Source organism: Saccopteryx leptura, chromosome 3 (assembly GCF_036850995.1).
Source record: "Saccopteryx leptura isolate mSacLep1 chromosome 3, mSacLep1_pri_phased_curated, whole genome shotgun sequence".
NCBI lineage: Eukaryota > Metazoa > Chordata > Mammalia > Chiroptera > Emballonuridae > Saccopteryx > Saccopteryx leptura.
Genome location: NC_089505.1, coordinates 121331930 through 121352367, shown reverse-complemented (window position 1 = coordinate 121352367; position 20438 = coordinate 121331930). Strand labels below are relative to the sequence as shown.

At 41.2% G+C, this 20438-nt stretch overlaps 1 protein-coding gene across 1 annotated transcript in view; it reads right to left on the bottom strand.

The window, feature by feature from the left end:
- Nucleotides 1–17986, bottom strand: part of LOC136400113 (cytochrome P450 4X1-like) — a 62454-nt gene extending 44468 nt beyond the window's left edge. The window contains exons 1-2 of the mRNA XM_066376207.1: nt 17790–17986; nt 1980–2121 (exon numbers count right to left, since the gene is read on the bottom strand). Of these exons, the coding sequence (XP_066232304.1) occupies nt 1980–2121; nt 17790–17966 (319 nt within the window). The 5' untranslated portion in view covers nt 17967–17986. The remainder of the gene's footprint in view (nt 1–1979; nt 2122–17789) is intronic.
- Nucleotides 17987–20438: the final 2452 nt, after the last annotated feature.

The window sequence follows — 20438 nt, the reverse complement described above, 5'->3', positions numbered from 1 at the left end:
TGGGCAAAGGACCAGAATAGACACATCTCCAAAGAGGACATACAGGTGGCCAACATAACATATGAAAAGATGCTCAATGTCATTAGTCATCATAGAAATACAAATTAAAACAACAATGAGGCCCTGGTTGGTGGATCAGGGATAGAGTGTTTGCCCAGCATATGGATGTCCCAGGTTTAATTCCCAATCAAGGCACACAAGAAAAGTGGCCATCTGCTTCTCTCCCCTTCTTAACCTTCTTTTCTCCCTCTTCCCATAGCCAGTAGCTTAATTGGTTCCAGTGTGCTGATGATGGCTCTATTGGTCTGAGTGTTGGCCTCAGGTGCTAAAAATAGCTCTGAACTCAAGCATTAGCCCCAGATGGGATTGCCAGGTGGATCCTGGTTGGGGCACATACAGGAGTCTGCCTCACTATCCCCTCCTCTAACCTAAAAAACAAAACAAAACCAAACCAGGACCGGGCCAGGTTGGCTCAGTGGTAGAGCATCAGCCTGGTGTGTGGAAGTCCTGGGTTCGATTCCTGGTCAGGGCACACAGGAGAAGCAGCTCTCTGCTTCTCCACCCTTTCCCTCTCCTTCCTCTCTATCTCTCTCTTCCCCTCCAGTAGCCAAGGCTCCATTGGAGCAAAGTTGGCCTGGGTGCTGAGGATGGCTCCATGGCCTCCGCCTCAGGCACTAGAATGGCTCCTGCTGCAACAGAGCAACACCCTAGATGGGCAGAACATCGCCCTCTGGTGGGCATGCTAGGTGGATCCCGGTCAGGCACATGCGAGAGTCTGTCTGACTGCCTCCCCGCTTCTAACTTCGGAAAAATACAAAAACAAAGCAAAACAAAACAAAAAACCCAAAACAGTGAGATATCACATCATGCCTTTCAGTGTGAGTATGGCTATCCTGAAAAAATCAACCAAAAACAGCTGTTGATGAGGATGGGGAAGTAGCAGGAACCCTTGTGCACTGTTGGTGGGAATGCAGATTCATGCAGCCACTGTGGAAAGCAGTATGGAGTTACCTCAAATAATTTAGAATAGAACTACATTTTGACCTTGTGATCTGACTTCTGGGAATATATCCCCAAAAAACCTAAAACACTAATTTGAAAAAATATACCCCTATAATCATTGCAGCTTTATTTACAATAGCCAGAATTTAGAAGCAAAGAAAAAGAAAATTTATAGACACAGACAACAATATGGTGATTACAGGAGGGAAAGGGGGATGGGCAGAGGCAGGAAAGGGTAAGGGGGTAAATGGTGAGGATGGAGACTTGACTTGGGGTGGCGAACACACAATATAAAATACGGTTGATTTGTCATAGAACGGTACAGATGAAACTTTTGTAGTTTTATGAACGAATGTCACCTCAATAAGTTAAATTTTAAAAAGATTTGAGAATCAGACCTTAATTTACAAAGTTGATGGAGTTAAAACTGAACATTTTAATTTGTGCTATGAGATAATGTACCATGGAAGCCTTGACAAAGATTTGATGAGGAGTCACAGAACTCAATCCCCAAATGGAAGCACAGGTGAGAAGTGTGCAAAAGACAAAAACATAATTTGGGCCACAGTGAAGAGGTCAGACTGAGTAATGATCTAGCCTTCAGGTTACACACTGAACCCGCACAGGCACAGCTACTTCTGAATCCCTCTGAAGACTCCACTCAAGAAAGGGGCTGGCGTGGGGAGTGTCGCTGACCCTGCACTCACAAAACCAAAAGAGGCAAAGAAAGCCCCTGGTGATCTGGTGGCGCCAATGGGGCTTTAAGATACAGTGACCTAAAAGGGCCATAGGGGGCTGAACTAGACAGGTGGGGTGGGGGTGGGGGAATCCCCTTCAGGACAGGAGGGAAGCCTCTTCACACCTCCAGTGTCTCAAAGACCCAGTACTTTGCTTCAGAATTCCTTGAGAGCCGTGCCTGTGGGTTGGGCATATCACCCCTAGGAAATGAGGTTCCTGAGAGTCATTCCTTTCCTTACCTGTTCTGTTCAGAAATGTCTTGGCATAGTCTGGGTCATAGATGAAGAAAAATGCTTGAAAGGGCCCAATCCAGGCAGGAAAGGCACATGGGTGTTTTTCCATAACGTCCTCAAGTTTCTCCAAATCACCATCCTGAAATAACTGCAGTGAAAAAGTGAAGGAATTTAGAGATGCCAGCCAGTCTAGACTCATCCCTCATATCAACCTGAGCTGAATTCAGGGCCTGCATAAGGTCACCATGTAAAGGGGCATGAGTTTTTTTTGGAAGTGAGTGGACATGCTTTCTTTAGGATTTATAAGCTTGGGGTATAACATTTTACAGAAGAATAGGGTATTTGTTTTCTCAATATAAATATATATTGTATCCCCAAATTAAGTCACTTTCAAATGATATGCACTCTGAACTGTTTTCCCAATTGAGAGAGAGAGTGAAGGGAGGTAATTCACAACCAGTCTCACCTGCCAGGGTCACACACTTGGATTAGGAGTGGCATCCTGTGTAAAAAGCTAACTAACATTTAGTGGGTTGAGTATTACCCACCATCCAGTTCAACATTTCCTCTAATTTTTCCCTCTAGTAACTTAATAGTGAATACTTCTCTCTAAAAACCTGCAAACTCCATCTACCAAAAAAAAAAAAAAGCCAATTCTTCTAATAGGAGAAGTTTCATTTAAACAGGTGTGTAAATCGTGAAGCAAACCTAACAGCAAACCTGTCAGCTACCACCATCTCTTCCCATACGCTGCTCCACCTGCCCCTGTGCAGCCCTTATTCAAGCATCACCTCCTCACGCTAAATAAACTGCCAAACCATGACTGTGCTGCCCTGCTGATCAGTAGAAAGATAGGAAAGCAGAGTGTTTGAAATAACTGCGTCATGGCCAATCTGATCTCTCCCCGATGCTGACAACTGACAACATTTCTTTTAGCCAGTGATTCCTATCTGCCGTAAGTCAGTCCAGATGCCTCAGTCTCATATGAAAGACTCATGTGTTTGATGTGAGTTTACGCTAGTGAAAGGTTTCAAAAAGGAAGAAGTCAATTCTATTGCCTAAAATGAAATACAGGATTTCCTGTGTCTTGACGCACGCATGTAATTTATGTTCTCACTCTAGTTCAGATAACTGTGTCAGCTGTGTGCTGACATGATGTAGGGAATATATCTAAAATATACCACTGCTTTTCCTGAATATGAAGTCTTCTTTTTGAACAAATTTGTCTACTTCTAAAGTCTATTAAATTGCCATTAGCCTGACCAGGCGGTGACACAGTGGATAGAGTGTCAGACTGGGAACCAGGTTTGAAACCCTGAGGTTGCTGGTTTCAGCGCTGGCTCATCTGGTTTGAGCAAGGCTCACCAGCTTGAGACCAAGGTCGCTGGCTTGAGCAGGGGGTCACTCGGTCTGCTGTAGCCCCCTGGTCAAGGCACATATGAGAAATCAATCAATGAACAACTAAGGTGCCGCAATGAAGAATTGATGCTTCTCTTCTCTCTCCCTTTTTGTCTGTCTGTCCCTATCTGTCCCTCTCTCTGTCTCTGTCATAAAAAAAAAATTGCCATCTAGGCCTTCTTGATGCCCCAAAATATGGCTCTCAGTACTGTAAAAACAAGAAACAAATAACTATTTTTTGTATTATAGCAATAAAGAACAAACTCATATGCAAAAAACTAAAACATATATAAACATAAAGTCTTCTCAGCTACCAATATTTATAAATCAGACTACAAGTACTACCATTAGAAATGAACATTTTTCCTGATAAGCAGATTAATGGATTATTTAAATAGTTCCACTAAATCGCTGACAATAAGTTTAATTTATATCAGCTCCTTGGATAACGTGGGGTTGGAGAAGTTGGTGCAACCTATGCGTGTGTCTCTGTGTGTGCCTATCTGCTCATTTGAGTGTAATCACAGGGATCCTGACCTGTGATAAACCCTAAGGCTGGAAGTTCTTTCTGTGTGAACAAACATACAGAATTTGCCATGTGAATATTTGTTGGGGACCAAAATATAAACAGGGTGTTTTTATATCCAGGGGACAGGTGTTGGGTCTAACCACCCATCTCACCTGCCCAGTTAACAAAGAGCTATACCTGATTATTGCTTGTCCCACCCATGTTCTCCGGAGGAGGCTGGAAGCTAGTTTCTTATTGGTGTAAAGTTAGATCTAAATGGTATGGTGGGGGTTGTCTTTGAGCTGTCTTGGAAACAATTGAATTGCTAATGGACCACGTTCTTTTCCCTGAATAAAGATGGTTGTGCTTCTGGGGGCAGTCATTGCATCTGCTTAAGAGCAGTAGAGACTGCTTGCCGTGTGGTCCTCCCGAACCCATCTTTATGAATATATCTTAAATTCTCTGTCTATCATTTATTTAATTCCATACCTTTTCCCGTTCGAGGACCCCATAACAGACTTGTCGTGGCTGGACTGCGACAATTGGTGCCCATACGTGTGGCCATCGAAAAAGGGAAAGAGGAGATGTAATGGAACTCCCCCAGAAGTGAGCACACAAAGTGAGTTAAAGCTTTTAAAGTGGAGCTTTTAAGTACAGAGTGCGGGGAGAGTATAGTAATAATTTGGGAGTAAATAACTATGGGAATACTAGGATCAAAAATAAGGGACCTTTTTGTAGAAATGTTTCCATATGAGGATGAATCGACGTCTGAAGAGTATCAGGGCAAGCCGGACACAGAGGAATGTGAATATGAGAACAACTTGGAGTCTGAGGATGACCAGGCGGATAAATATTTTGTGGCTATGGCTGCCTTAACTGCGGAGTCTCTGCCACCCTCGGCTCCTTCCTACATTCAACCCTCTGCTCCTCTGTACCCTTATCGGGCTAATTCCAGAGTCTATAGCTCAAAATCTGGAAAATTCCCTCTCCAACTATCTATAGACCAGGCTTGAAATATAGGGGAAACAATAAATGGCTTTACCTGTTTTCCTGTTGTAGAAAGACAGAATGATGAAGGAAAATTAGTGCGAGAACATGAACCTGTACATTTTAAAACTCTGAAAGAACTTAAACTTGCTTGTGCTCAGTATGGGCCTACTGCTCCTTTTACACTTGGTTTATTAGATACTATTAGTGTAAAGGCTCTTCAGCCAAATGACTGGAAGGCGATTGCTCGTGCTTGTCTCTCGGAGGTGATTATTTGCTGTGGAAGTCAGACTTTCATGAAAAGGCTGTGGAGCAGGATGAGTAAAACCAGCAAGAGGAGGTTGCTTTTACTATAGAGATGTTAACTGGAGAAGGAAATATGATCACATGGCAACTCAATTAGAGTATCAATTAACTACTTATTATATAATTAATCAGATAGCCACAAAGGCATGAAAATGCCCGCCTATTCCAGGGGCAAAAACGGAAGAATTTAGTAAAATTAGACAAAGCGCAGATGAGCAGTCGAAAGAATAGTAGAGGATAAAAATGTAGGAAAGATTCTAATAAAGCAGTTAGCGTATGAGAATGCTGATTCGGCTTGTCAGGCTGCACTTCGGCCTCACCGCAAGAAGGGAAATATAGAGGACTATATCAGAATATGCACTGATGTTGGGACTTCACACATGCAAGGTCTTGCTTTTACCACAGACGCTAAGGCAGGAATTCCAGGATATTTTGATAAAAGGCAAAACAAACGAAAAAAGGAAAGCCAGGAAAGTACTGCTGCTCTTGGACCTTGTTTCCAATGCGGGGTGTGGGACATTTTGCTAAAAGTTGCCCTACTCTCCCTGGATATCAGCCTCAGCCTCCTATTCATGGGCAGCCAGTTCCTAAAACTCCAGACCTCTGCCCACTCTGTAGGAGAGGGAAACATTGGGCAAATGAATGTAAGTCTAAATATATTGCCGAAGGGCAAGTGATTCAGGGAAATGGACAGTGGGGCCCTCCCCAGCCCCATCAAACAATAGGGGCGATGCCGGTGTTTCCTCAGCAAATTCTGATTCCAGCAGGCCAAACATTGCCCAACTGTCCTGGGCAGCAACGGGCAGTGCGGGACTGGACCTTGGTCCCACCTCCCAATTCGTATTAACTCCAGAAATGGGACCTCAAGCCATACCCACTGGAATTTTTGGGCCACTTCCTAGTAACACAGTAGGACTCTACTGTTCAAAAGTAGTTTAACTATGAGAGAATTTTTTGTTCTCCCTGGAGTAATTGATTCAGGTTATACAGGGGAAATTAAAGTAATGGCTCACACTCTGAGGAATATAATCACTATCTCCCCTGACATGAAAATTGCTCAATTAATCCTTTTACCTCTTTTAAGACAGGGCCAAACCCTGCAAAAGGGACCCCGAAAGAATCGAGGATTTGGTTCCACTGATGCTGCCTATTGGATTAGAAAAGTAAGTCAGGAACACCCTGAAATGGAACTAATAATACAAGGATGTAAATTTAAAGGACTTTTAGATACTGGAGCTGATGTATCTGTTATTGCTAAGCTACATTTGCCTCCTTCCTGGCCCACTCATGCAGCAGCCACAGAATTACAAGGTATAGGGCAGAGTAAATCTCCTGAACAAAGCTCTAGTTATTTACAATGGAAAGATAAAGAAGGTCATTCTGGACTTTTTCAGCCTTATGTGCTCCCTGGATTACCAGTTAATTTGTGGGGTAGAGATGTTTTAAAAAATATAGGAGTGTTGCTTGTCAGTCCTAATAGTTTAGTTAGTACTCAGATGCTTGACCAGGAATTTTTGCCCACTAAGGGGTTAGAATATCAAAATTTAGCATAGGGGCCTTGGTAGCTCCTGCTACCCCAATAATGCATTGTGCAGACCCAATTACTTGGAAATCAGACAGTCCTGTATGGGTAGACCAATGGCCCCTTTCTCAGGGGAAACTTAAGGCAGCTGCTCGATTGATACAAGAGAAGTTACAGCTTGGACACATTGAACCATAATAGTCCATGGAATACGCCTATATTTGTCATTAAAAAGAAATCAGGAAACTGGAAACTATTCCAGATTTGAGAGAAATAAATAAGACTATGGAAATTATGGGTCCTCTCTAGCTAGGACTCCCTTCTCCTACTGCCATTCCATGGAATTTTCACCTTGTAATTATTGACTTGAAGGATTGCTTTTTTACTATTCCTTTAAGCCCTTATGATTGCAAGCATTTTGCATTCAGTGTTCCTTCACTTAATTTTCAGGCTCCAATGGAGTGATACCAGTTGAGAGTTTTGCCTCAAGGTATGGCTAACGGTCCTACCTTGTGCCAAAAATATATTGCTCAAGCTATCTCTCCAGTACGAAGGCAGCACCCTAAGGCATACATAATTCATTATATGGATGATATTCTTATTGCTCATCCAGATAAAGACACTGTGCTGACTATTCCACAACAACTAGAATATTCTTTGAAAGAATCAGGACTTTATATAGCTCCTGAAAATGTACAGCAATCTTTGCCTTTCTCTTATTTAGGACAAATTACTGAGGGACAACAAATTCGTCCACAAAAATTAGAAATCAGGACGGATCATTTGTAAAATTTGAACAATTTCCAGAAATTATTAGGAGATATAATTGGCTTAGACCTTCCTTGAAATTAACTACTGGGGAACTGAAGCCACTTTTTGATATTCTTAGAGGTTCGGCTGAACCAACTTCTCGGTTACTTACAGCTGTGGGACAGCAAGCTTTAAAGCTTGTAGAAAAAGCCTTGCAACAAGCACAACTAAAATGCATAAATCCTGAAGAATCAGTTGCCTTATTAATTTGTCCCTCGAGTTACACTCCAACAGGACTATTGTGGCAAGCTTCAGGTCCTATTGAATGGATTCATTTGGCTGTTACTCCTAAAAAAGTTTTATCTCCGTATTTTGAGCTTGTTGCCTCCTTGATTATCAAGGGGTGTAGGCGACTTTTACAACTTATAGGTTTTGAGCCTCAAATTATTTTTGTTCCTTTTTCAAAGGATCAACAACAATGGCTCTGGGAAACTTCCACTAAATGGCAAATTGCTTTTTCAAATTTTACAGGCCAGATTGATTCTCACTACCCAGCTGATAAAATAGTTCAATTTTCATTAATTACTACATTTGTATGTCCTAAGACAATTGTTAATAAGCCCATTCCTGAAGTGTCTACAGTTTTTACTGATGGGTCCAGCTCAGGAATAGCAGGCTTAATAATCGATGGACAAGTTTATACTGAAACCATTGCCTTAAAATCAGCTCAAAGAGTAGAATTACATGCCATTATTATGGCTTTTCAGCATTTACCATGTTCCTCCTTTAATCTGTACATAGACAGCAAATATTTACTTATGATTATTTCCACTATAGAGACACTGTCTTAGGGACAACTGCTAATGAGGAACTATTTCAGCAATTTCTCCTACTTCAAAGACTTGTATGTCAACATAGAGCTCCATGTTTTATAGGACATATTCGAGCTCACTCCATGCTCCCTGGAGCTTTAGCACAAGGGAATGCCCTTGTCTATCAAGTTACCCAAAAGAAAATTATTGGAGTAACCATGACAGATCAAGCAATTCAGTTTTATACTATTCATCACCAGAACTCTGCAGCCCTGCGTAAACAGTTTCAACTTTCTCAGGAAGCAGCACGGCAGATTGTTAAATCCTGTCCAAGATGTCCTATACTACAATCTGTCCCTTCATTTGGAGTTAACCCTCGAGGTCTCCTACCAGGACAGCTTTGGCAAATGGATGTTACTCATATACCTTCATTTGGCAAGCAGTCCTTTGTCCACGTTACAGTGGATACTTATTCTGGATTTATAGTAGCCTCTGCCAGAACAGGAGAGGCTACTAAACATGTTATAGCTCATTGCTTGTATGCATTTTCTATTATTGGATTTCCTAAACTGATTAAAACTGATAATGCTCCTGCATATGTAGGAAAAGCATTTACTACATTTTGTCAGACTTTTGGAATTGACCTAAAGACGGGAATTCCTTACAATCCCCAAGGTCAAGGCATTGTAGAGCGTGCACATCAAACGTTTAAAAATCAATTAGAAAAAATTAAAAAGGGGGAATTATACCCTCAAACTCCTACAAATCTTCTTTGTCATGCTCTTTTTACTTTAAATTTTCTGAATATTGATGTACAGGGTCATTCAGCAGCAGAAAGACTCTGGAACCCTGCAAGGAAAGCTTTCCCTGAGGTGTGATGGAGGGACCCACTCACAGGAATCTGGCAAGGGCCAGACCCTGTTCTCTACAGGGCTGAGGATATGTGTGTGTTTTTCCTAGGTCTGCTGAAGCTCCTCAGTGGGTTCCTGAATGGTTGGTGAGACACCATGACCCTGGGTGAGAGACTCACTTCACAAGAGCAATTGTATAAGGCTTGTTTTACTTTGCTCTCGTCCCTTTCTCTGTCAAATCTGTTATCCAGATAATAACGCTGTTTTTTTTTTTTTTTTCCAATTAGCTCCAGATATACGGAAAAAGTTTATATAGGCAGACGGGGACCCTCAAACCTCTCAACGAGATCTCCTGAGCATGGCTTTTAAGGTCTATAATGACCAAGAGAGGAACAGAAAAGGCAGACAGAGCCCAAAAAGAGATCAGGCAAAATACCAGCTCTTGGCATACACCCATAAAGGCTCCAACACCCCGAAGTGGCTTCATAGGACATCAGGGTCCTGCTTCAAGAGTGGAACAAAAGGTCATTGAGCTAAAGCCTGCCAGGCTTCTCTGCCCCCACCAGGGACATGCCTTTGCTATGAAAAAAGGGGACACTGGAAGGTAAGCTGCCCCCTCACTCCTCCAAGGGAGGGTTCAGTCTCTTCCAGCCTTGCTCCAGCTACCTGTGACCTGACCTTGCCAGCCTACTGGGGCTTGCCACTGAAGACTAAAGGTGCCCAGAGCCATTGGCCCCATCTCACGTCGCTGTGGATGAGCCTGGTTATTTCTTCCAAGTAGCAGGTAAATTGATCTCATTTCTTATGGACACAAGGGCTACTTACTATGCCTTGCCTGAATATTCAGGTTTTTATTCATCCCTCGAAGATCTCTGTTGTGGGTGTTGATAGTCTTATTTTCTGCTGCTTTGTTTAATACTTAGTGTTTCCTTTATTCTTCTTGCCTCAATGCCCCATGCCTATTTTAGGCTGGGACTTGCTCCTAATTTAGACGAATTTACCTTTGCCACCCAGCATAGTGTATCCTCAGGTTCTCTTCACCACGCCATGGTTGCAAGGCTCCAGAGAAAGGCACCCTGGGTTCACCTCTCCAGTTTAAAGAAAACAGAAGCTCCGTCTCCATACGTGCTGCAGACGGCTTTTCCAGTCTACCCAAATTATTACCAGCTAGAAGCAGTGGTCATTGGGACTTGGACTATAGCTGCAAAGCATGGAAATGTGACCACAACTCCAGTGCCTTGTGGACTTTTCCTGAATGTATGTGACTCCTGCTCCTTGGGACATTTCTCAGACTGAAATAGGATTGGGTTACATTTACAAATAATATGAAGCGGTGATGGTATCAACATGGACTTGGTGAAATTACATTAACATGTTAAGGTCATTAAGACTAAGAATTTTATTTTAGATTCTGTTGTATTAGTTAAGACTTTGCTTGATAATCTAATAGGCTTTAATCACTTCATTGTATTAGGACACTTGTTATAGTATCTATTAGCATTGGCTGTTTTAATATTGTTGTTTATTTTATATTTTTCCAGTCTGCCTCCAAAACCAACCATGGGAATTCAGATGAGTATGAATCATAACACGTGAATTTGAAGTTTTAATAAATACAAAAGCGGGATCTGTTGGGGACCAAAATATAAACAGGGTGTTTTTATATCCAGGGGACAGGTGCTGGACCTAACCACTTATCTCACCTGCCCAGTTAACAAAGAGCTATACCTGATTATTGCTTGTCCCACCCATGTTCTCCGGAGGAGGCTGGAAGCTAGTTTCTTATTGGTGTAAAGTTAGATCTAAATGGTATGGTGGGGGTTGTCTTTGAGCTGTCTTGGAAACAATTGAATTGCTAATGGACCACGTTTTTTTCCCTGAATAAAGACGGTTGTGCTTCTGGGGGTGGCATTGCATCTGCTTAGGAGCAGTAGAGACTGCTTGCCGTGTGGTCCTCCTGAACCCATCTTTATGAATATATCTTTAATTCTCTATCATTTATTTAATTCCATACCTTTTCCCGTTCGAGGACCCCATAACAGACTTGTCGTGGCTGTACCGCGACAAATATTTGTTCTTACCCTCAGAAGAAGTGGAAAACTTTGGCTCCTAATTTCATTTGATATCAGCTAGCACCTCTAATTTATGAAGTGCTCCCTAGATAGTTCAGCACCCCTAAAAGATTGAGACTGTTGACATTAGTTCCTGCAGACTCTGATTTGCTCTTATTCTGACAATCAAGCCAGTGACAAACACCCACTGACAACATGAGTGATGTTTTCTAACAATGCTAATATTCAAAAATTAGCAAAATAAAAATTGATGACTACTAACTGCCTAATATATGCACCAAGTGATAGAGATGCAGAGAAATATAAGAAAGGCAAGGTCACTGTCCTTATAGCAATTATAGCGTAGTATGAGGATTATCTCTTTAGGTTAAAAATGACCATGGACACCCTCAGCCACAAACATTTGGTTATAATTTTAGTAACTCTTGTCCAGACAATAAGGACAGAAGTTATTGTGAATTCTGTAATATATGAATTTATATTTTTCTTCCACTGCAACATTAAATACATTTGAAAATACATATTACACAGATTTAGGAAGCATTGTTCAGAAATTCGGAATTTGCTTAGTCCCAGGAGACTAAGAAAACACTGACAAACATGAGCATGTTTTCCCAACAGCTGACATTTACCAAGCGTTACTATGAGCTGGGTGCTTCCAAGTGTTTTCATGTTTTATATTCTTTCATTTCTACATCAGGACCCTGTGAAGCAATACAATTGCATTTTACAGATGAGGAAATTGAACCTTAGAGAAGTTAAATAACCTGTCTGAAGTTGTACAGTTCCAACTAGCAGGAAATATTCAAACCCAGGTTGAACTCCAGAGCCCAAGTTTCTTACTTTTTAAAAAAGCTACATATACTTTCCCTTAATTACATACAACATACAAGTTCCCACACACTGGTTGGGATTCCTTGGTCTACTGAATAAGTGTCACTCTACCTGTTTTATTCTTTGTAGTCAATAGATCTGGGAATGAATGAATTTATTTAGTATCTACTCTGTGGATTCAACAAAGTAGGTACTAAGCACCTACTGTGAAGCAAGAACTGGGCTGATAGTGGTGATCTTCCTTTCACACATTTTGTGTTCTAGTGGAAAGGAGTGGACAATATAGTAAAAAAGTATATAATATGTTCTCAGAATGATAAGTGCTATGATAATAAAAACAGAGGATAGAGAGCATTGGAGGTCCTATTTTAGTTTGAGGGGTCAAGGGCAGGCCTCTCAGAGGAAGTGACATTTGTTCAAAGGCCTGAATAAAGCGCAGGGAGAGCATTCCAACCAAAGAAGAGCATATCCCCAGCCCTGAGGGAGGAATGTGCTGGCACCTTTGAAGAACAGCAAGAAGACCAGCACGACTGGGACAGAGCAAAGAATGACGTCTGTTGTTTTGTAGGAAATTTCTCCTACACACTCATTTCCTTCTGTACCCTAAACTGTTTTAAAGAGCAAAATACTTCCACTCTTCTCTTGTGATTATCTGAGTGTGAATCATCAAAAGGAACATAAAGGATTAAAAAAAGGCAAATAGGTAGGGTTGGTAATATTAGCCAACTTGATATATCAGTCATCTTAAATCTGCAAAACCCAGCTAGAGGCCTCTCTAAAATATAAAATTAATTTATTGATAGTCAAGAGGGATATGACTTTAAAACACCATGATGTCAATGAACAATCTAAAAAATAAAGTAAAACCACTTCATTCATGACTATCAAATAGAAGAAAACATTCAGAATAAATTTAACAAAAGAAGTGTAAAAGATGTACTCTGAAAACCACAAAACCTAGTGGAAAGAAATTTAAAAAGACAAGTGGAAAGACATCCATGTTCATGGATCTGAAGACTTAATATTGTTACGAAGGCAATATTTCCCAAATTGGTCTACAGATCAATGCAATCCCTATTAGAATTATAGCTGGCTTCTGTGTAGATGTTGACAAGCTAATGCTCAAGTTTATATGGAAGCTGGAAGCATCCAGAGTAGTCTAAATGATCTCGAAAAAGAACGATGTAAAAGAACTTATGCTTCCTGATTTCAGAGCTTACCACAAGGCAACAGTAATTAAATACAATACAACAGTGTGGTAATGGCATGAGGATAGACACATAGACCAATTATTTACAATTGAGAATACAGAAATAAAACTTCAAGTTTACAGTCCATTTATTTTTTACAAGGTGCTCTGAGATTGTAGAAATATAGATAGTTAGATAGATAGATAGATAGATAGATAGATAGATAGATAGATAGATAGATAGATTCCCCAAGTTCCTAGCACAGAGCTCCCAGAACCCTTGTAATTTCTAAGTGATAAGAGTATTAGGAACATCTTTTGTTCTAACATTTAGTCTTTGAGCCTGGTTCCCGACACTGGGTTCTTAATCCCTTGCACTTTCCTGGTGATGGCAGTGTCTTTGTCCCAGGGAGGTGATTCTTGTGGGCTCCTGAATGGAAGCAGGTCATCAGAAAGACTAAGCCATGATTAGAAGTGTAGAACTTTCAGTCCCACCTCCCATTGTTCCAAGAGGGCAGAGGGCTAAGAAAAGGAGTTACTGACTGATCATTCTGATATGATGAAGCCTCCATAAGAACCTGAAAGGTACAGTTTGGAGACCTTCCGGGCTGGGGAGCATGCGGAGGAGCTAGGAGGGTGACACACCTGGAAAGGACAGGGAAGCTCTGCATCCCGCCCCACATATCTTGTCCCATGCATCTCTTCTGTCTGGATGTTCACTGATTCCCTTATTATATCTTTTTATAATAAACCAGTAATCAGCAAGTAAACTGCTTTTTGAGTTCTCTGAGGCTTTCTGTCAAATTAATCCAACTTGAGGAGAGGGTCACAGGAACCTTCATTTATAACTGATTGGTCAGAAGCACTGGTAACAACCTGGACTTGCAATTGGCATCTGAAGTCAGGGTGAGGACTGAACCCTTAAACTGTGATATCTGATACTATCTTCTGGTAGACAGTATCAGGATTGAGTTAATTTGTATGATATGTGTTGGTGTCACAGAACTGTTTGGTGTGGGGAAAACTGTAAGAACTGTAGTGTCAGAAATGTTGTGGGTGTGGTAGTTTTATGCAAGTAAAGTAGATACATAGAATGATACACTAGGTTTTTCCTAGTCAGGCCCCAAAACAATTCAATGGGGGAAAGAACAGTCTTTTCAACAAATGGTGCTGAGATAACTGGATATTCACATGCAAAAGAATGAAGTTGTACCCTACCTCACACAATATACAAAACCCAAAATAGGTCAGAGATCTAAATAAAAGAGCTGAAACTCTTAGAAGAAAAACCTTGAATTTGGCAGTGGTTTCTAAGATATGACAACAAAAGCACAAATAACAAAAGAAAAAAATCTAATTGGATTTTCTTGTTCTGTTAAGCCACTAAGTTTTAGGATTTTTACAGTGCATTACAAGGTTATTGATACAAGAATAAATGAAGAATAAGAAAGAACACTTAGAAATTAAAATTATGATAGCCAAAGTTTTAAAAATTATAGAAAGATAAAATTTAAAAAAAGTATTTATGTGTTTTTAAATAGAGGCTCCACCCATGAGGTCCATATCCAACCAACAGGAGTTCTGGAAAGATGGGAGAGAAAAAAGAGAAAGAGAAAAATTGAGAGGGTGATAGGAAATAGGTGTGAAAGAATTTGTACAATTCATTATTAGTGTCTTGTCCATAACTCTTCATCTGGTTATAACAATGCATATCATAACCAGAATCCTTACTAACCTAAGGGATGTCCCTGGCCACTGGAGCCCTTGCTATCTGCGTAAGTCTAGAGTGGTGGAAATTTAACACACCCTAGGAACGATTTTCCGGCAACAACTGTCAGAAATTAGTCTAACAATGCCCTAGTTCTCTTACACTTCAGGCAGAACTTTGTGTTACATACATTTGCTACTAGAATATGCACCTGTGGGACTACAGTTATCCACAATGGAAAATTCTTGGAGAACCAAGCCTTCGTTGATTGCCTTCTCATCTGTATCTCACCTGCCTAAACCTTTGTCAAAGTTTCCTGGCATCATCTCCAAAATAATGGAGATGCTCTTGAATCCTTGTCTCACGGCCTTCTGGGAAAACCTAAACTAAGAAAATAGTATACAAAAAATTTCCCAGATCTGATAAATACGTTTTCAGATTGAAAAGATTGCCAACCAAAGCATCAGGCATAATAAGTAAAAACACAAACAGTAACAAAAACTTAAGTGCCATACCTAAATATATCCTAATTGAATTTCAGAAGACCAGAGGTAAAAATCTGTTAGCGAGAGGGAGAAAAAGGGGTACGTAAAACATACTAATGATCAGAAAGGTGAGAGAATTCTGAAATTATTGTGGATTAGGAAGCACCAGTAATCTATCTCTCCTCCTAGTCAACCATTGCACTTGCAGAATTTGTCTGATGTACCTATTTTAGAACTCTGAAATCTATTGAAGGCTTGCAACTTCTAGGGGAAAGCTTGGACTGTATACTTCAGTTAATTTTTGTCCATTTTAGCTCTTCACACAGTAGTAGCTACCAATTCCCCATCTCCAGTGCCATGGCAAGCAGCTGCAAGTGCTCCTGGAATACCATGGACACAGTACTAGGGAGTGAGGGTGGGGGAAGAAGCATCCTGTCTTACAAATAATGGATATTAGGGTTCTAATTACTGATTACTTCTTCTGATTAGAGAGGGCCACAGAAAGATGACAGTGGCAATTGTTATCGCACCTCTTTCCATTGTTGCAAGCCCCTCTGCTCTCATCGGCTAAAGTGAACTTAAAAGACCTGTGCCTTTTTCTCCTGTTCATTTTTCTCTTTTTTCTCATTTGAGAACCACACATTCAAGACTAGGACATTCAAAAGCAATTGTATATATGAGAAGAATTATACATTGACCACACATGTTCAAGAAAAGGTAGAGTCAGAAAACACCGAGATCTTAAGTTTATACGTCATGATGATCCTTGTTACAGAGAGAGCTTACAACAATTAAAAAAAACAAACACCAAAAAAAAAAAAAAAAACCCAACTAAAACAAAGCAAAACAAACAAAAAAATCCAATGGAACACCATCAAATTGACAAACATACAGTCTAGAAGGAGATGAAAGAGAGAGAAAAGGATAAAGAGAATATTTTAAAAAGTAATGACATGGCTCTATTGGTTTGAGCAAGTTGGCCCCGGTTGCTGAGGATGGCTCTGAGGCCTCTGCCTCAGATGCTAAGAATAGCTCAGTAGCTCAGCAACACAGCAAAGCCCCAGATGGGCAGAGCATCACCTGGTAGTGGGCTTGCTGGGTGGATCTTGGTAGGGGCACATGCAGGAGTCTGTCTCTGTCTCCCCTCCTCTAAAAAAAAAAAAAAAAAAAAAAAAAAAAAAGAAAGAAAGAAAGAAAGAAAGAAAGAAAGAAAAAGTAATGGCCTGAAACTTTCCAAATTTGATGAAATACATCAATATAGACATCTAAGAAGATCAGTGACCTCCAAGTAAGAGGAACTCAAAGAGATCCATCCTGAGACATATTATACTCAAACTTTTCAAAGACAAAGACAAAAAGCGAACCTTGAAAGCAGAAAGAGAGAAGTATCCCTTTATATACAAGGGATCATGATCAGATTTCCCATCAGGAACTTTGAAGGACAAAAACCAGTGGGCTGACATATTCAAAGTGCTAAACACACACATACACACATCAACCACAAAAAGTGTTTAGCTAAGAGTCCTATATCCAGCAAAACTGTCCTTCAAAACTGAGGGATAAATCAAGACATTCCCAGATGGACAAAAGCTGAGGGAGCTTATTCCCGTTAGACCTGCCCTGTAAGAAATGCTCAGAGGAAAAGTGAAAGGACACTGGTAAGTAACCCAAAGCCATGTGAAGAAATAAAGATCTCAGTAAAGGTAAATGCATGGGCAATTACAAAAGCTAGTATTATTATTGTAATAGTGGTTTGTACCTCACTTTTTTGTTTTCTATATAATTTTAGAAAATAATGCATTTAAAAGAATTAGTACTTTACATTTTTAATAAAACAAGAAATCAGGGGTGGGAGTGGATATAGAGGACAGGAGCAACAAAAGGTAACAGGCGTCCTCTACCTTACAACTTTAAATTATTCAGTTTTTTTTTTTTAGCTGGAGGTGGTTCCTGCATCACAAAAATCATAGGAAAAGACAGTTAACTTTCTCTAGCCAGAATGGACTAAGGTTAGCAACTATTGTGTCCAATTTTGCACATTTTCTGCAATTAATAAATATTATTTAGGATAATACTTTTTTATAATTTTAGCAATATATGTGGAAGATTTCTTTAAATGTTGTACATAGATGCAAAAGATTGGTGAAGCAGACACAGACCTGAGTTACACCACTCTCTTTTTCCGGATTCAGTCTTTTGAAATAGCGCCCTCCCAGCCAACAAAGCTGTAGGGAGCAAGTCTAGAATAATGAAAAGATGCGGAGAGCCACAGGCTGGCCCAGAGAGGTCTGTGCAGGATGGGAGGATGGGAGGATGGGAGGGAGGAAGGCAAAGTAGCAGCCTCTCTGCCCGCCCGGTTTCCAGCATCCTCCTTCGCCCCTCCCTTCCGTCTACCTGCTGGTTCCCTTTAAACCAGTGCGGGGATGGCCCTGGGAAGGCGCGCAGGACTCGCAGCAGCTTCTGCCTCCGCAGGTAGAGCTTGATGGCTTGCAGCAGCCCCAGGGTCAGGAAGGACACGAATGCCAGATGAAAGGGCCTCGCCCAGAGAATCTCAAGCCAGGAGGACTCCATCACTCTGCGCTGCCGACTCCTCCGGGGCCCAGGGAGAGGGTGAGCTTTCAAAAGCGTGGAGCTTGGGGAGGATCACCCAGCCCACTGCGTCTTTGTGCCCTCCGGGAAGCTCCCTCCTTCCACGGGTAGAGGTGGGAGTGGCAAGAATAAACCCAAATCTCAGGCTTGGCCAGAGGAGGCAGGAGCAAGTTCCGGATTTCTAACCCTTTATCAATTGATGCAAACCTGCCTTCAGGATGACTTCTTGTGCTCTCCTGGAGTGTCAGATTTCAAGTGTGGCAGTTTTCAATCAAAGGAGGTTTGAATTTAGGTTTTGAAAGAATGCCAAGGTAGAAGTCATCATTTTTCTTCATTGCCATAAATAACTGGTAAACTGGTATCCAAAAAGACCTTCTTTCCCATTCTGAAATTCTATCAAAACCCACAGTAGTCTGTGGGCTGGTGGTGGGAGTGTATTTGTACAATGTGGCCTGTCCAGCCATGTGCTGGTAAATGTTTTAAACTGGTGCTCATGCTGATTTCTAGTGTTTGCTAACATCCACCATGTCTTATTTCAAGCTGCCAACAGAGAGCCTTGAACCCTGAATTGGAAAGAGGAGCTAAGAAGCATAACATTGTATCGTAGTTCCACCACACAGATACAAGCAGGACCCACAACGTAATTTGTAAATCATGAAGCAAAATGAAAATACAGGCCTCCTTGTTAAAAATATATTAACAAGATGACGATAGCAGAGCATTAAACCATGCACGAGCCCTTCTGAGTGCAGGGTCCTGAGTGACTGCTCAGGATCCATGCCCATGAAGCTAGCCCTGAACACAGGAGACATAAATGCCCAAAGAGTATAGATAATAAAGTATAGTGAAGTAGTTAGAAAATAATGAGGGTTTTTTTATGACCTATTAAGAGATGAAGTAAGAAGGCAATATTTCCCAAATTGGTCAACAGATCAATGCAATCCCTATTAGAATTATAGCTGGCTTCTGTGTAGATATTGACAAGCTGATGCTAAAGTTTATATGGAAGCTGGAAGCATCCAGAGTAGTCTAAATGATTTTTTTTTTGTGTGTGTATTTTTCTGAAGCTGGAAATGGGGAGAGACAGTCAGACAGACTCCCGTATGCGCCTGACTGGGATCCACCTGGCACGCCCACCAGGGGGCAAGGCTCTGCCCACCAGGGGGCGATGCTCTGCCCCTCCGGGGCGTTGCTCTGTTAGGACCAGAGACACTCTAGCGCCTGGGGCAGAGGCCAAGGAGCCATCCCTAGCTCCTGGGCCATCTTTGCTCCAATGGAGCCTCGCTGCGGGAGGGGAAGAGAGAGACAGAGAGGAAGGAGAGGGGGAGGGGTGGAGAAGCAGATGGGCGCCTTTCCTGTGTGCCCTGGCCGGGAATTGAACCCGGGACTTCTGCACGCCAGGCCGACGCTCTACCACTGAGCCAACTGGCCAGGGCCTAGTCTAAATTATCTTGATGGATGTCTTTCCACTTGTCTTTTTAAATTTCTTTGCATTAGGTTTTGTGGTTTTCAGAGTACATGTTTTACACTTTTTTTTTCAATTTTATTTAGACAATTAATTTTAATGGGGTGACATTGATCAATTAGAGTACATAGATTCAGAGAAAACATTTCCTGATCATTTTGACATTTGATTATATTGTATACCCATCACCCAAAGTCAAATTGTCCTCTGTCACCTTTTATTTGGTTTTCTTTATGGCCCTTCCCCTCCCCCACCCCCTCTCTCTCCTCCCTTCCCCTCCCCCTGGTAACCACTGCACTCTTGTCAGAGTCCATGAGTCTCAATTTCGGTTTTACACTTCTTTTGTTAAATTTGTTCTGAATGTTTTCTTCTATTTGATAGTCATGAGTGGAGTGGTTTTACTTTATTTTTTCAGATTGTTCATTACCCTCATGGTGGTTTAAAGTCCATATCCATCTTGACTATCAATAAATCACTTTTTCTGCTTTAGAGAGGCCTCAAGCTGAGTTTTGCAGATTGGAGATGGCTGATATATCGAGTTAGCTAGTAGTATCAACCCTACTTATTTACCTTTTTTAACTCTTTGTGCTCCTTTTGATGATTCATCATTCAGATAGTCACAATAAAAGGATAAAAATATTTTGTATTGTAAAATATTTTAGGGTCCAGAAGGAAATGAGTGTGTAGGGGAAATTCCCTGCAAGATAAGAGACTTCATTCCTTGCTCTGTCCCAGTCGTGCTGGTCTTCTTGCTGTTCTTCAAAGGTGCCAGCACATTCCTCCCTCAGGGCTGGGGATATGCTCTTTTTGGTTGGAATGCTCTTCCTGCATTTTATTCAGGCCTTTGAACAAATGCCATTTCCTCTGAGAGGCCTACCCTTGACCCCTCAAACTAAAATAGGACCTCCAGTGCTCTCTATCCTCTGTTTTTATTATCATAGCACTTATCACTCCCTGACAACATATTATATACTCTTTTACTATCTATA